This window comes from Vigna angularis, chromosome 2 (assembly GCF_016808095.1).
Source record: "Vigna angularis cultivar LongXiaoDou No.4 chromosome 2, ASM1680809v1, whole genome shotgun sequence".
NCBI classification, from domain to species: Eukaryota; Viridiplantae; Streptophyta; class Magnoliopsida; order Fabales; family Fabaceae; genus Vigna; species Vigna angularis.
Window position 1 is genome coordinate 43,510,841 of NC_068971.1, and position 17,770 is coordinate 43,528,610.

Sequence of the window (17,770 nt, forward strand, 5' to 3'; positions counted from 1 at the left end):
TTCAAAATCTTGTATTGATATCCCTCTTTTATTCTTACTGTATCTAGATTTGAACATAATAATTTAATATATATGTTAATATTTTAATATTTTACATGTAATTTCTTATTATTATAATTTTAATAATAATAATATTATTATTAATTAGTATACTTTAATATAATATTTTAATATAACTTAGTATATGTTAATATTTTAATGTATAATTTATTATTATTATTTAATATATGTTAACTGATATAATTTAATCCAATACTTTAATATAATTTGTTAATATTTTAATATAATTTAATGAGATAATATTTTAATATTTTAACATATAATATGTAATATATCTTAATTAGTTTAATTTAATAAAATTTAATATATATTAATATTTTAAAATATAATATTAAACTAAAACAAGTAAAACACATTTAAAAAATTAAAAAAAAAAGTTCAAAAAATAAAAATAGAAAGAATAAGTGTTGAATTTCAAAATGAGAACTAAATTTGGAAATTTGTTAAAGAATTTAATATGAGATTTCAAAATTCAATTACTATATTAACTGGATTTTAAAAATTAGTGACTTTTTTTAAATAAATTTAATGTGATTTTCTTAACCGGATTTTAAAATTAGTGAATTCTTCGTTCGAATTTCGAAATTATTGAAATTTGAAATTTGTTGAGTTCTTTAGTTGGATTCCGAAATTCGATAGATCTTTTTAGCTAGATTTTAAAATTCGGTAGGTTGTGAAATCTAACTACTTTTCTTAACTGGATTTCAAAATTTAGTAACTTTCTAAACTAGATCTTGAAAATGCGATAATCTAAAATAATAAAAATAGATATAAAGAAAAATAAAATTTAAAACCTTAATGAATAAACACTCTTATACCTAAAAGATGAGATGAAACGAGGAAGAAGAAGATGAATAAAGAAAGTAAAAGGTTTTGCTTTTGTGATGAAAACTCACCAAGTATCACCACATAGACACGAGAGCGAAAGAAGAAGAAGGATGAAGCATTGAAAGTGATGACTTGAGGGTGCATGGCAGTAAGCTAACAATTGGTGTGTTGATGTTTTTAACACGGGCCCACAACACTAGTTCAAGACAAAACCCTCAAGGAAGTTTGGAGTGAAATAAAGCCTTTTCATGCTTATTTTTAGTGTTTGGACATATAGCTCATGTACATACACCATATCAACAATGAGTCAAATTATATGGCAAGAGTAAAATGTGTGTTCTCCTTGGAGTGAGTGATGAATCCAAGGTTTATAGATTGTTTGACCTAATCACTCAAAAGATCATCATTAGTATAGATGTTATATTTGAAGAAGGAAAAAGTTGGGATTGGGAGCATGACAAAACCAGTCAACACATTACTTTCAATTGGGGTCAAAATACAATACATGATAGTGACAACAAGAGGAAACAAAACATAACAAAGCAGAGCTTTCAAGGAAACATATAGTAGAAAATCTGAATGAAGGTAATATTGAAATTAACACTGATAAAAATGAGTCTTATCTTCTATAGATTAATAATTCAAATTGAGGGAGGATTAAAAGATGTAGAAGAGAACCAATTTAGATTATTGATTATGAAAAGGGTGTATGTTTACTAGATGAAGATGCAATGATTGATATAGAAGATGATCCAATGACATTTGAAAAAGTTTTAAAAAACAGAACTTTATGAGATACAATGAATAAAGAGATGGAGGCCATAAAAAAACATGTTAATTGTGAGCTTATATGTAAATGGTTTAATATACACTAGAAATGATGAGAGCATGATGTTAGAATTTGATATTTCAAATTTAGGAAGAATGAAATATTTGCTTGGAGGAGAAATTTTGCAACATACACATGGAATCTTTGTGTGTCAAAAGAAGTATATCTAAGACATACGATCACAGTTCAATAAGAATGACTATAATGCAGTGGAGAATTTTATTGTACCAAAAATAAAACTATCAAGAAATGATAAAGGAACAAGAGTGGTTGTCACTCTATTCAAGTAAGTAGTTAAAAGCCTCATGTACTTAACTATTATAATACAATACAATATCTAATGTATGAAGTAAATATAATCAGTAGATTTATGACTAATCTCACTTAAAATAATTGACTAGCTGCTAAAAGAATATTAATATTTAAAAGACACAACACAATTTAGAATCAACTACTAGAAAAGAGAGTACTAAAATTAGACCTGTCAATTTGGCCCTCCTTACATGGTTTGGTCCTAACCCACGTGGGTTGGGACCAAAAAAATCCACAGGGCCAAAAACTCCTCGTAGAAAAAGCCCACGGGGCCAAAATATCTTCAAAAGCCTTGTGGGCCAAGGCCAACCCATGGGCCTTTCTTTTAGAAAAAATGTTTATTTTGAATACAAGAAAAAATATAATTAACTCCTAATTTGTTACAAAAATAGTTACTATAGAAAATAAATTGAAATTTTTATAAGAGGAGAGTTCTAAAATCAAGAAGCAAAAGCAAAATGACAATATTTATTGAGTTAAATTCTCTAAGTATATAATTAAAAGATCATTTTATAAATTTGAAATTTAAATATTTAATTTCACTTTTTTTTAAGTTATAAGTAAGAAATTAACTTTTTATCTAAAATTATCCTAATTGAAATTTAAGAGAAGATTTTCTCTAATTGAAGCTCTTAATTTAAAAAAAATAGGCTTCTTTATTTTCTTAGAAAGTTATTGAAAAAGAAATTAAATATAAATGATTTTCTTTTTCATTTTATACTCAACAAATCATGTTCATAACAAAAATAATAAATAAAAAGAAAAAACTCATAAACCTTGTGCAAACTGAAGTTGTATTCGCCCATACAATTCAATCTCGTCGTACTACTCACTCAAAATGTTTGCATTTTAAATGTCATAAACATAAATATAAACATAAACATAAACATACATTTATGTTATGTGTTCTAATTGAAAGTTAAAAATAAATTATTTAATGTGTTAGTTAAAGAATTGAAACACTATAACATTTGTCATTTTTTAGTACTTTAGGTCTATTTAAAATTTTCATTTTTTTATAAATTTTTAAGAAATTAACTTTCTTTTTATAATATATCTTATGGTGATTTTGAGAAAAGATTATCAGAGAGAAAAAAACAAAATAAAACATAAGTTTAATTTACACATAAAATATTAATACTATTTTTGATCAAAAAAATTTAGATAATAAATTTTTGAATTATTTTTAATTTTAAATAATTAAAAGCAGATTGAATGATATTTTAGAAGTTGAGGAAACAAAACAGTGATTCTTTTTAAGAACTGTAAAAGTAGTGCAAATATTAAATCAAATTAATATGTTATTATCTCTCTTTGGGGTTATTTTGATATTACTAATTATATATAATTTTCTAATAATTGGTGTCTGCAACATAAGACATAATTTTATTAAAATTGACAACAAAATAAAGCATTTTTATAATATTTCAGTAAAATAAATTTGTAATACTATTTAGTTGTATAAAATTAAGTGTGTGGTTTGCAATTATTTTTAATTATTTAAAAAAGTGGTTATTTTGAATATTAAATATTCTATTATACTATAATTAATTAGTTTTATTTAATAATTTGAAATAAGAAATCAATTACATGAATATAAAATTTAGTACTTTTAATAGTTATTATTAAGAATGTTGAAGTTTAGTTTCCAAAAAAATTTTAGTGGGCTAAACACACCTTAACCCTGACCCTAACCCCCTTGAGATGGGGCTTTGGGGGTTGGGGCTTTTTTTTGGTCTCCCATTTGAGGGGCTTCTTAAGAGGGGGCTTTTTCAAGAGTGGGTTAGAGCTAGCCCCGGGTCATGGGTCAAATTGACACCTCTAACTAGAATAGTTATGTAGAAATTGTTATTATACTAAGTGATAATTTGAGAGTTACACTCTTATAGGAATGTAGGAAGAAAAAATTTGGGTGTGAGAAGTAGCATCCATTGTTTTATTCTTTCTTTTATAATTTCCACGAAAAGCCCAATTTCTGGGCCCACTAACAAAAAAGGGTCTATGAAGATGTGTGGCAGAGGTCCTGTATATATTAATCATCCGAGAGAAGCTGATCCACTTTGAAAGAGGTTAGGTCTGGGCAGAAGCACCAATCCGCTCCGAGGTAACGTCTCCCTACCCTCTCTTTCTTCCAGTGTTCCATTCGCCTTTCTCAACTTTTGGTTCATGTCTCAATAGGATTTTCTCTCTTCGTCTTTCTCATCAAGTTCTGATGTAATAATTTACCGATTTGTTTGTTTTCTGCGGCAGAGGTTTTTGAAATTGATCGCATGTTTGAAATTTATGTATTTTTCCATAATTCATTTCCTTTCATTTCAATTTCGGTTTTTGTTTCTGTTGAGAGAAGGTCTCTGCGTGTCCGCTTTCATAATTACTCTCGAAATTTGATTTGTTTATATTGTAGAGCTAGAAGCAAAAACTATGCCTCGCCATGATGATAAATACAATACACGCCTTTACGTGGGACGCTTGTCCCATAATACCCGTTCCCGTGATCTGGAGCGTGCTTTCAGCAGATATGGAAGGTAATTTCCCTTTTTTTAACCGTCAGTTCTTATCTTTCGAAATATATAGATAACCATAGATTTGATTATTTCTCTAAGGAACTCAATCCTTTTAGAAACCAATGTAATTTACATACACGTTTTGAAATTGTTGTTGTGGGTTCATGGCGATCCTTTATGTTACCGAAGATTTCAGACAAATAACTTCTATTGCAGTGTTGAGGCCGAAATCACCGTTTGGGACCTTCTTTTAGTACCGTGTTTACTTATAAAGACCTATTTACTCTTTTAATCTTAACATGTTTTTCTTATTATTCCATGTCTGCTTACCTGTTTGTCTACGTGGATGATTGTCTTTGTTCTTTAGTATGTCATTTCTTGCTTAGCATCGGCAGGATGTTTTCCCTTGTTTTATCCTTCCAATTCAATTTCTAAATTGTTTGACTTTTTCCAATATATGTTTGGAATTTTTTGATTCATCTTTGTTGTTTGCATTGGAAAGGGAGTTGAGTTAATTATAGGTTGCCGTCGGCTGTCGACCTTGTTTTATGCTGAAACTTGGGGTGGTGATATGCATGCAGGTTTTATCTAAGCTTTTAGTTGAGCTTGGATTTATTGTTATTTGTCATGTTATGCGTGGGAACCAAATCCCCTAGGTGTCATGTTTTAACATGAATAATCTTGTTGAAGGTTTCTGTGGTTTTCTCTAAACCTGGAGGTCTGTGTTGGGAGGTTGGCCTTGGTGGAATTGATGGAAATTCCTGTCGAGTGTTGACTTTGGCGATTCTTTCTGTAATGTTATTGCGTGTTTTTTATGGAAATGGCAACAATCACAAACTGGTGTTTAGTCCGTCTTTGAGGGGCGTTGTATACAGTTCCAGTAGTTAAGTAATGATGGCCTTACTGTTTCTGGAAACCATTTCCGCAGAGTTCGAGGTGTGGATATGAAGAACGATTTCGCCTTTGTTGTAAGTTTTCATTCCATTCTTTGTCTTTTGTCTATTTTTTTTGACTTCCTTTTGTCCTCAATGCCTTTGCTCTAAGGTGGCTTTTAGTGTCTGCTCAGAGGATTCGGTTGTAAATGATGGTAAGATTCTGTTACTTTAGTGGATTGTTACTGACAGATTTTGAACAGGAATTTAGTGATCCTCGAGATGCGGATGATGCCAGATTTAACTTGGATGGCCGTGACCTTGAAGGAAGTCGTATTATTGTTGAATTTGCTAAGGGGGTAGGAACTACTTTAATGTTTATGTATATAATATTTTTCTTAAGATTTGGTCTTCTCATTTGTAGTAGACTGTCTAAGGGATGCTTTTCGTAGTTTCTATAGTGTTTATCTATAGTGTCGTAGTTTCATTTGATCTCTTTATAATCAGGGTCCTCGTGGTTCGCGTGAATACTTGGGTCGGGGTCCACCTCCTGGATCTGGACGATGCTTTAACTGTGGCATTGATGGTCATTGGGCCCGAGATTGCAAAGCTGGGGATTGGAAAAACAAATGTTACCGATGCGGGGAAAGAGGTCATATAGAGAAGAACTGTAAGAACAGTCCCAAAAAGTTGAGGTTAGCCCTCGTTTTGTTTCCATACCTCTTCTACATCGTGTTGATGTCCTTAACTTGTTTATTTTTTTTAATGAGTTTTAAATATTTTATGTCAATTTGAGTTTTCTGTAGCAGCAGGCGTGGACGGAGTTTCTCACGATCACCAGTCAGGTCATATTCTCCTCGTCGTGGGAGAAGCAGGGATCGGAGCTACAGTCGTGACCGCAGCTACAGGTTGGGTTCTAGTAATTTCTAATCCTATTGTTCATTTTCTGATTGCAATTGTACTGCAATTTGAGTTTAATAATCTGTTGTTTCAATTGTCATTACCACTTCTTTTCTAATAAGCTTGTAAGCTGAGTTTTGGTGAACTATTTTTTTGGCCAGTCGATCGAGATCTCCTGTCAAAAGAGCAAGAAGCCCAGTCTCTGAAGATAGGTCACGGAGTCCTCGACCCTCCAAGATAAGGGATCATAGTGCATCACCTGACCGTAGTAGCCCACAGAAGAAAAGTGACATATCTCCCCGTAATGATGATAGGTTGGTCACACAGCGAGATGGGTCTGACTTCAGTGATGGTCCAAGAGGTAAAAGTAGAAGCCCTGCTAGCCCTGCAAGGAACAACAATGAGAGGGGGTATGATAGCCCAAAATCTAATGGTCGTAGCCGGAGCCCCAGCCGCAGCCCTAGGGATGACAGGAGCCCCATTGATGAAGATGATGACAACCATCGTCGCTCACGGTCACCACCTTAGATAGTGCTTTTTGATAAGAGGTCTGGATTGGTCCAGTTTATTATATCTGGATTATAAATTGCACTCCTGTTTAATTGTGATCAAGACATTTTATGTATGCATGCTATTATTCAGATTCTTGCAGTTCAACTAGCTTGTGTCATATGGTGGATGAATTAGTTTCAAGGGTTGGGATATTTTAAACCATTATAAATTATTGGTAGCAATTTAAATCATGCATGTTTTGAAGCCTTTCAACACGAAAGATCTTAAGGTATGAAGGGACGCTTTTGAGTTTTTTTTTTTTTTAAAAAAGTCAATAAAATATGATTTAATTTTTTTATAATACATGATTTGAAGAATGTTTATATATATTTTTTGACATTTAAAAGTCAATAATATATATTTTTTTGACATTTATCAATAGTTCCATTTATTAATTATGGTGAAATAATTTAATATGTAAAGATAACTTTTAATTTATTTAAATATAATGATTAACTAATTAATTATTTTCTAATATATAATAATTTTTTTTTAAAAATGAAACAAATAATGTTAGAAAAAGTCAACAATTAAGATTTTTAACTCGTTTTAATATGGTGAATTTTTTTTTTAGACCGATGGACTTGACTAAAATTACTTGAATTGGTACGTTTTGTCTTAAACATTTTTTAATCACGTTTCTAGGATAAAATATAAATTTCTTAATAAAGTGGGATAAATTAAAAGATAAAAAATAATGCAAGTATAATAAATAATACTATCATAACCAGATTTAGAAAATTAAGTGAGAAAACATGTTCACTAGTGTAAGTTAATATTGATTAATCATCTAAGGCAATTATCGTTGTCCTACACATGTAAATATACAAAAAAATAGTATTGCACCACAAACCCATTACAAGCGATAAAAAGATATTTAATTATGTCAAATTCACATGAGGCAAATTTGTTGCAGTAAATTGATGTTTCATAATCATGTCAACAATTTCTTTGCTCACGCATTAGATGTCATGATACGATGCAAAATGTGCTTTGTGGCAAACAAAATAGTTATCACATTGTAATGATTAATGCAAAATGTGCTGTGGGAATACAAATTAGATGTTCATGTGATGTTACTACTCTGGGGATCCTGGTGCATAGTTTCATTTTTATTGAAAAGAGTAATCCACATTGCATTGACTAGTGCAATAACTTTTCATACACCAATTCTCATGTCATCACTATTCATGCTCATTAGATTTTCTATTGCAAATTATCATTTTCCATTGTAGAAATGAGTGGTTGATATTGCCTCGACTAATGTGATGATCACAATTGAGTGTTTGCTTATAGCATATCGATCGTAGTAGAAATCCTCTTTCACTAAAGTTAACAAAATTATTGATAGAAGGACTAACTTACTGAATGGAAAATTTAAAAACTTAAATGTCTCTGAATTTCTTTTAAGGACTTACTTGATAATTCTCACTAGAAAGAATTAGTAATAAAGAAAAAGACTTTTTTTCAATTGATTCTAAACAATACATCCACTTTTATATATAGAAAACAAGAGATCTTTATAAACTTTTAACAATTTTTAGTAATTTAATATCTTATCAACAACTTTTAATAATGTATTTAATATTCAACTAACAACATTCTTCTTAAACTGATGAATGTATATATATCATTCCAAGTTTGCATGTGAAATCATGAAATCGTCAGTGGAAAGATCTTTTACAAGTAAATCTATTATCTGAAGTCCAAATAGGATGTAGGAAGTAGCGATAAAGCGACTATCCAATTTTTTTTTAATAAAGTGTCGTTTTATTTTTATGTATTTAATCTTATCATGCTAAGATTGTGAGTAATGTTAATAGCTAATTTATTATCACAATACAAGATCATAGATTCTTCACATGTTACTTTAAAATTAGAATAATTCTCATCTATAATAATTCACACACCCTTATGTCATAGCTCAGAATTTAACTTCTGTATTAAACCTTACAACAACATTTTGATTATTACTTATCTAAGTCACCAAATTTCTACCCAAAAATATGTAATATCTTGAGATGGATTTCCTATTTAATAATCCCCTTCCTGGACTTATCTTCATTGAAAGATTTTGTTTACCACTTGTAAATTTCTTCCATTTAGATCATTCATTCCTAAACTTGTCTTCAATTTACAATTTATAAATTTCTTCCATTGAGATAATGCATGAACTGACTCACGATACTCACAACATAAACTATATTCGTTCTGGTATGAGGTAAGTAAATGAACTTCCTAACAAATCTTTAATATTGGCCTTATTCACATAATAAATGCCTATAGAAACCCCAGTAGTCTTGCAATCAATCATAATTGTTTGCTTGAGAAGATATTTTTTGAGAGATAAAGATTTCTTTATTTGAGTAAGCTACTTTTATCCCAAAGAAGTACTTCAACTTTCCTACATTCTTCATTTCAAATTAAGTAGCAAATTTTTCTTCGAATTGACAAAGTGTTATAATGGTGCTCTTGAAATTGGTAATGTGATGGATTTGTCCAATGCAAAACCAAGATGCAATGGCTGTTACAAATTGCTTTTGCTGCCTATTTGTGACAGGTAATATGCTTTTTAATGTGTCACTCTGTAAGTAGAAGGGAAGATTTATGGTATGGATATTTTGAGAATGGAACAAGAAAAATATGCATAAAAGGTTAGATGAAGTGCAGCATTTGATTGGCGGGATGATAGAGTGTGGGACTGAAGATTTAGATTTGTAAAAGTGAGCTTAAATAATTTGATTGTTAACGTATTTCTTTCACGTGAAGTTCAAACAGCAATACATAAATTTGTGGTAATGGTATGTACAGGTAATATGAACAATAAATTTTCTTAAACAAAATTGTGAGGTAAACCTACTGTACAAGAGGGAATTTGTTTGCTGTCATATTATAGTTCCAAGGCCGAGCTCATCCTCAATGTCATCGCCATCTTCAAATAGCTTCATAAAGCGAGCCTGATCCTGCTCCCTCTTCCTCTTCTGCCAATACTTGTACACAACCAACGTTACCAGCATCAATATGGCTGAGCCCAGAATAGTTAGCAAAACGATAACTGCTACATGCATTTCTCTTTTACTGTGATCTTGATTCTTGGCCGGCGGTGCAGAGACAGAAACTACAAATGAACACATTTTTTCGCAAACATATATTAGCAAGTAATGTAGTAAAGATGCATTCATACGCGAGAAAAATAACTTGGAAAACAACATGAAAAGTTAATTAAAAAGTGCGAAGAACTGGAAGAAACTTGATTTGGGAAATCCCAATAAATCACAGACTCACAAGAACAAAATGAATGAACAATGATGAGAAAAGTATATCTCAGACATGAGATAATAATATCAACGGTAATCAAGACTTGTCCCATTAGGTAGAATCAGACCAAAGATTATATATAATACTTACCATATAAAATTGAAGTTTAAGACAATAAGTCCTACCTCCTGTTTATTAATACCACCAATTAATCCTTCGTCTAGTTGGTTAGGGTAAAAAGGTTAAGATAATTTATTTTTTTGTTTACATTCTTAGTCAAATAATCTTCTAAGCAGGTCATCAATGGTGACATAATTGAGATTACTAGCACTTTTTTAAAAATTACAAAATTGAACTGTAAGCACCATATTAGAGATTAGAAGAACCATTGACAGAAGTTGAATTTGTTTTCTTTTCATAACTTCATAATTGTTGCATTGGCATCATCTAACTCACAACTATCATTACACAGTTGTCTGTGAAGTCTAATACCATGATAACTGTAAGGAGTTTTCCCAGAAAAAAGGTAGCAGGAAACTCACCACCAGTAATATTTAAGCAATCTAAGCAGAGAAAACTAGCATTGAATTCGTTTTCCTTGAAGTAGATATATCTTCCATCAGGGGCCGTAAAATCAGAAGGACACAATTCCCACTCGTCAAACACATCGTCATAAAGAATCTTGTCTTCTTCATAGAATCCACATCGTTTACACTTTTTACCAGAGAAATTAGTTAAAGGCTGGAACCACAAAGCAAAATCTCAGCAGTTGCAAATGCAAATTCATACCTAATGATTAAGTGAAATCTCATAAAGTAACGTTTGAAATTACAAAATGCAAAGTCACATGAATTTAATGATTAAGCAAACTAGTGTAATAGTTGTTTTTTGGTTAAACAAGATGAGCCAACTGCCTAAATTAAAAATAACAGTACTTTGTACAAAGAAGCAAGGATTTCAAATAACTGATTTTTAGACCTTGTTGTTACACGAGCTACAAGATGACCAGTCTCATCATAACCCAATTAGTATCCAACCAGCTCAAATTAACAGAATAACTACCCAGCAGGTATTATTTTTGCAATTTTAACTGTACAAACAAAGAGCTATTGTTGATTTCATCTTAGTTCAGGAGTTGCCCTATGCAATTCCTTTGCCATCAAAATTCTGTACAAGTGAGATTCTTCTACAAACAAAACACACTTCCAATCAGGTCAGCCCCTCTTCTCACGTTGGCCATAAACCAAGCCCGGATCTCAATCCACCTTATAATGTCTCTGTCCTAACTTTTTTCCGCATGTGTCAGTATTGGTTCTTGGATATTAGAATCAAATATTTTTATCTCTTGATCGGTTCAGTATTTACAACAGTATTCAGACAATCAATGTTACACTACCAAATGGAAACCATGACTGCACAGTTTGCAAGAACTTTGAATTATTCTTCCACCTTATATCACACTAATGTTCTCTATTAACACGAATTTTCTTTCAATCAATTTCAGAGTCCAAGCTTTGTCATTTCTTCATGTGTACTCTCGAATTTCATGAGTCAGTGAATTCTGCAGTATCTAAAATCCCAGTGGTCAATTGGCTTTGCAGATAAAGTTGAAGGGAATTGGTGATTGATATCAATCGAGCTCAAGTTCAAGCTGTACCCAATATATTTCCAATTTTATACCTAAGCCAAGACTGCATTATGACAGTTCTGCTGGGACACTTTTTATGAGGGAGAATGTCCTTACTAAGTAGTCTTTCTTCAACCTTTCATTTCAGTCAATAAGAATTCAGTATGTATGCCATTACGATTACACAAGCCAGAAGAGATTACCATAAACTCTTAATCATAAAAAAAGCTTCTAAGAGATATGGAATGCTACATTTTGACACATGGGGGACCCTTGTCCATTGTTTCTATTCTTGGATGCAAATACTTTTTACCTATATCGGATTATTTCAGTAGATCTATATGCATTACATAGGCTCAAAGCTGAGTCTCATGCTTAGAATTTTGTTGTTCAGGGAACAAACTCAGCATGATGCATGAGTGAAACTGATAGGATATAATATGATAGGTTATAATGGATAATAGGTGTGCAGGAGAGAGAAAACAGTTTAGGAATTAATTGTTGTTAGGTAGTTAGAAGTGGGTTGCCTTTATAAGAAGGCAAGGGGGTCTGGTAGAGAGAAGAGTTTTTGATATCATATGTATAGACAGGAACCTTGATCCTGGGGAGGGGGATTATGCTCCCAGTTACTGGTTGTACATGACATTGATTGATGTGAATACATATTTTCATTCTTTTCTTACCATTTGGGTGCTATTACGTGAGTGTGTGCGCTGTGAGATAGTTAGGTTTCATATCCAGAAACCTAACAATTTGGTCCGACCTGTCGGATCTCCTTAGGAGAGGACCGCCAGATCAAGAAGTGATCAAGAAAGGGTGGAGGCATGGAAGAAAGAGACAATACCTTGGAGAGGAGGATCAACGAACACAAAATAAGCAGGGCAGAACCGAAAATGAGCATGGCAGAATGGAGAAGAAATATGCAAGAAATGAGAGAAATGCTACAAGAAATCAAGATTCACATAAAGGGCTTAGAAAGAAGTGAGAAATCTGTCATGAAAGGACAGAAAGAGGGTTTAGAAGAAGAGCTGGAGGAAGACAGGGGTGAACAGAATTGGAGGTAGCGGGTAGAATTGCCCAAGTTTGAGGGGCTGGACCTATTGGGATGGATCTCTCAGGTTGAGAAGTTTTTTGACACACAAAATGTCGCAGAGAAGGAGAGGCTCAGGTTGGCTTACAACTACATAAAGGGAGGCACAATTTATTGGTTCAGGGCCTGGAAAAATAAAACCAAGAACCTTTCTTGGAAAGGGCTGAAAGAGGCATTGATAAGGGGGTTCAAAGAAAGAGATAGAGGCTCTGTTTTTGAGAAGTTAGCCCAAACTGCAGGAGTTACAGAAGATGATGCTGAGAAAGTTGCAGAAGTTTCTGCTACAAGGGTAGATAACGTGACAAAGGTTGGTAGGGAAAATACATCAGGTGAAGATCATGATGGGAAGGTTGTGACTCTTGTTTCTCCAAGTAAAGTTGCAAAAGTTGTTGTTTGTAGTGGAGATAGAGTGGTAGGTTCTGGTGGGAATGTCAAAACAGTAAAGAAAGGGGAAGAATTGTTGAGGCCTAGGGTTAAAACAGTGGTGTCAAAAAGCAACCTAGTGGAGTCTATTTACAGGGCAAGAGAGGACTTGCTGCAAGATATCAAGAAAGGAAAGAAATACTCATGTGGAGGAGAAAATTCAAGCAATTGGGAGCAAAAAGAAGAGGATGCCATTGACAATAATGGAGCTAGGAAGGGTGAGGAGACACCAGTTTTTTCGTGGGTGAAAAGAGAAGAGTTGACCACTTATGAAGGGATTGACACCCAAGATCAAACAACAGGGGCAGCCAATGCTTCTGCAGTTCAAAACACCAAAGGAGCAACAAAAGCACACCCAAACAGCAAAGAAAATGTAGTCCAGGAGTGCAAGACTTGGCATAAAAAATCCAAGAACCTTTCTTGGAAAAATCTGGCCACAATTCTACTAAAGATAGTTGAAGGGAAAAGAAGAAGCATTCTATGTGAGCTGATTTGTACAGATAATGGACAATATTTTCCGATTCATCAGCTTCAAGTATCTGATGAAATAATTCACCAAAAATCTTACATTGAATCCCTCTTACAAAACCATAGAATTGAGAGGAAGCACCGGAATATACTTATGTAGATAACTTTTTCATATTCCCCGTGTCAATTACATCATAAACCAGTCCCTAGTTCATAACCGCATTTTATAAGAAAAAGCTCCCCCTGACAGTTGCTACATGGTTAATTATAGTGATGCCAAAGTCTTTCAATCACTATGTTGCCAAACCTGAACCCTGAGCTAGAAAATGCCTTCTTTCTAGGTTACAAAGTGGGAACAAAGGGATATGTATCGCTAGATTTCAATAGCCGAAAAGTGTTCAAAATACCGCAGTGTGATCTTCCATGAGACAATCTTTCCTTAAAAGGTTGACAGTGATAGCTTATCACTTCATACTTCTTGAGAACCACGTTGCTTCCCTCATGTGCTATATACTGATAATAGTGCACTAGTGTAATAGAATTTTCTCAGTTACCTAACTTTGCATAGGCTGAACCTCCACCAAGAAGATCCACACAAGCTAGACATCAGCTACATCACCTTGCTGAGTACATATTCAGCTTCTCAACTGATTCAGTAAATTCTTCTTCCTTATACTACCTTCTTTCTTGTCCTGTTTCTGATGCTAAGCTTTTCCCTCTCATTTCTTGTTTTTCACATCTGATTACCACACATGTTGCATTTTAAGTCTCTAATCCAATGCTAAGGCAAATGAATAAGAGTTTTGGAATCATTTGATGCTGGGTGAGCTCATAGCTATAGGGAGTAACGACACTTGGAAACTAGTTCATCTTGTCATTTGAAACCCATTAATAGAAAATTGAGATATAAAATAAAGCATTGAGGTGAAAGATCTATTAAGTGACTCATACCTTGACTTGTGGCCAAAGGTTGTCATAAGGTTGACGGGCTGGATACTTTGATACATTCTTTGTGGTTGTGAAGTTTACAAATTTTTGCATGCATCCATCCAAAGTTTGATTTACATCAATTGAATGTTGTTAGAATCTTGTAGATATGTTAGAAGCATACAGATATAGTAACTGTTGATATTAGGATCTATTTGATTGTGGTCTAAAGATACAGAATTCATATTCGATATCAAGAACCTAAGGAGAAGGGAACCTAATCTCCGCGCTTTCCTTGGACTCACTAATCATAGGTGTAAATTGTTTAGAAACCATGTATATTTTTTGGTTTTTGTTATTTTTTTTATTGTGTTTCACAATTAGTTGGTGTCATTGTTCACTAAAAACTGTCTAGCGAGCTTTTTCTGGCTCACGATCACCACTGCTGGCATTGCCTTGCCATGCAAAGATCAAATCCGAAAGTCACTATGCCCTCCAAGCCTTTTTGCTCTTTGCCAGCCACTCTCTAGTAGTAACTGCACCCTCTAACTAGTTTTTCTCTCCAGCGGCTGGCACACCTTCTGAGCCTGTTTGCTCGTTTGCAGCCACAGCTCCCTTGGAGTATTTTTCTCTAGTACTTGCTATTCTATCTGAGCATTTTTTTTCTCTTCAGCAACCACCATGCTTTTCAAGGATAATTTTATTTTCTAATAGCCACCATGTCCTGTAAGCACTTTTTCTCTCATGCAGCTGGTGAGCTTTCCAAGAAAGTTTTGCTCTCTGACCACTGCCTCTTTGGCAATACTACTAGTACTCATTTCACAAGACTTCTAGTTGATGTGGATGATATCATCTTGCTGGAAATTTTTTGATAGAGTTTCAACACATCAAGTATGTCCCAAGGATTTGGGAGTCCTTAAGTTTTTTCTTGGTTTGAATGTTGCCAAAATATTTCATTTTGTGAGAGGAAGTAATGTTTGGACCCTGTTGCTGAATATGGTAACTTACGATCCAAACCAGTTCAAACTTGACCGTTCCATTTAAGATCCGTCCAGATTGAATAAAGCCTTATGAAGACGTTCCATCGAATAGGCATCTCAGAGGGAGATTGCTTTATATCATTCTCACGAGAGACGACGATATTTTTATCATTCAGCAGCTGAAGCAGTTTATTTCTCATCCAACTTTGGTTCACTACCAAGCTGCTTGCAGGGTTCTCAAATATACGAAGGGATGCCCAGGTCGGCATTTATTCTTTCCTAGGTCTCTTACCATGCAATTGTTTGGTTTTCATAACCTGATTGGCCAGCTGTTTGTTTGGCTTCTCTACTTACTCTGTGATCTGAATGTCAATATACTTGCACCCTGCTTCTGTATTGCAACAACCAAAGTGTGCCAACACAGTCATATAATATGGATCCTGATAAAAGAGAAGGCCCTCTTGCCCATTTCTTAAGCTCAAGGAAATTTCTTCACTAAGCATCTCCCAAGCATTACATACCAAATTCAGACAGCTCAACATAAAAGAATAACTCCCAATCAGTTATTTCTATGTAATTTTCGCAGTACATTACAGAGAGCTGCTATATATAGAATACATCCTAGTTCAAGGAATTGCATATTGCAACAATACCTTTCCATATAAAGATTCTAAAACCCTAATAATGAGAATTAAATTCATTTGTTCACTCCTCTTTCCTGTGATCACCTTCTCATGACTTATAAAATAAAACTCAAATTAAAAATAGTGAAGGAAAAGCTCAAAAAGCAAAAGGGGACAAGGAGGAACCTGCCAAGACTCTTCACCCTTAAAAGTATAAGAAACGTTAGTTTTTTTTACATCAGGCAAGTTGGTTTTGTTGTCCCCTTTGCACCGAAAATAGACAGCTGGAGTGGCTCTTAGCCACTCGTGGGTTGTGAAGATTTCAATCGAGCTCAGAGTCACGTCCGCAGATACAACCAACCCTGTGGTACAAACAGTTAGTTTAATGTTTCATGAAACCTATAAACCAACAAATAAAGAGAAAATTGAAAATTAACCTGGGAAATCTGTGAAGAACAATATCGAAGAGAAAAGAAGGAGAAGCGAATAAGGAAGCGACATGAACATGGAGATGGAGATGAGAAGAGAGATCGATGAAGGAAGGTCGGAGAAGAATTCAGAATTCGGATACGAAGCTTAAACGACAGCGTTCAAGGTTGTACACGGATTGCAACTGCTTTATTCGTTACGGTCTGGTTGGCGGTGCGTTCCGAAGAATAATACTTGTAGCATAGGTAGCGTACAACACAATAGAATGTTCCGCCACGTCATTACTTCTGAAACGGCATCGTTCTGTTAAGGTAAAGTTGATAAATTCGTAAAGATCTTCAAAATAATTATTTAAACTAATCATATGAATGAGTTAATTCTGATTAACTGAAAGTTCAGCGCAAGTACTTTTTAAAAGAAAAAATATATAAAAATAAATAAATAAATTTAAGTCATGTGCATTGAATTTTCTAGAGAATACCTTCATCTGTTTCCTGATTTTATAAAATAAAATGTTATAGTTATTATTCGTTTAAAAAAATTATTGATTCTTAATCCTCCAAAATCTAGAATAATTATTTTTAGATAAATGAATTGTGTAATTATATATATAAAAAAGATCTTTTAATCGTTCCCTCTAAAACATAAACATAAAATTCCCTTTTTTTTAAACATTTGTGTAAGAAAAATAAATACATTTGTTTTAATAATTTAGTGGTGGAATTTTATTATTTTAGAGAAGTGGTTAATAATAGAAGGGTCTGAATTTGGATAGTCCATAAGAGAATATACAACAAATTATTTAAGGCACTGCAAGATTCATTCAGAACAAAAGAACCCTAAGGAGTTTAAATAAAGTAGCTCAAGGATCTTGAATGAATCAACCTTTGAAGAAGATGCTAATCACCATTATTATAAAATAAATCTCAATCAACTTCACAAATATTTAAATGAAAACAATGAATGTTTCAGCTGTCCAAAAGATCACCCCAAACATTATAATATTAGTACCTTAAGAAGGAAACACTTAATAAGGTACAATTCTTAATTTTTTTTTTCCTAAGACATGATATCTTTGAATGCGATGG

At 33.1% G+C, this 17,770-nt stretch overlaps 2 protein-coding genes across 5 annotated transcripts; one reads left to right on the top strand and one right to left on the bottom strand.

The window, feature by feature from the left end:
* The first annotated feature begins 4,060 nt into the window (after nt 1–4,060).
* Nucleotides 4,061–6,962, top strand: LOC108328982 (serine/arginine-rich splicing factor RS2Z32). Of its 4 annotated transcripts, none has more exons than XM_017562925.2 (7): nt 4,061–4,133; nt 4,434–4,554; nt 5,462–5,501; nt 5,669–5,764; nt 5,913–6,100; nt 6,212–6,313; nt 6,467–6,962. In XM_017562925.2, the coding sequence occupies exons 2-7, from the start codon at nt 4,451–4,453 to the stop codon at nt 6,831–6,833; spliced, it is 897 nt and encodes a 298-aa protein (XP_017418414.1). In that variant the 5' UTR covers nt 4,061–4,133; nt 4,434–4,450; the 3' UTR covers nt 6,834–6,962. The 4 variants fall into 4 exon arrangements, with proteins under 4 accessions (XP_017418414.1, XP_017418415.1, XP_017418416.1 ...); XM_017562926.2 differs by having other exon boundaries at nt 6,215–6,313; XM_017562927.2 differs by having other exon boundaries at nt 6,218–6,313.
* A 2,609-nt stretch (nt 6,963–9,571) lies between these two features.
* LOC108329147 (uncharacterized) lies at nt 9,572–16,904 on the bottom strand. The gene is made up of 4 exons (XM_017563208.2): nt 16,691–16,904; nt 16,440–16,615; nt 10,658–10,856; nt 9,572–9,975 (listed from the first exon to the last, which is right to left on the bottom strand). The coding sequence occupies exons 1-4, from the start codon at nt 16,758–16,760 to the stop codon at nt 9,743–9,745; spliced, it is 678 nt and encodes a 225-aa protein (XP_017418697.1). The 5' UTR covers nt 16,761–16,904; the 3' UTR covers nt 9,572–9,742.
* Between the last annotated feature and the right edge of the window lie 866 nt (nt 16,905–17,770).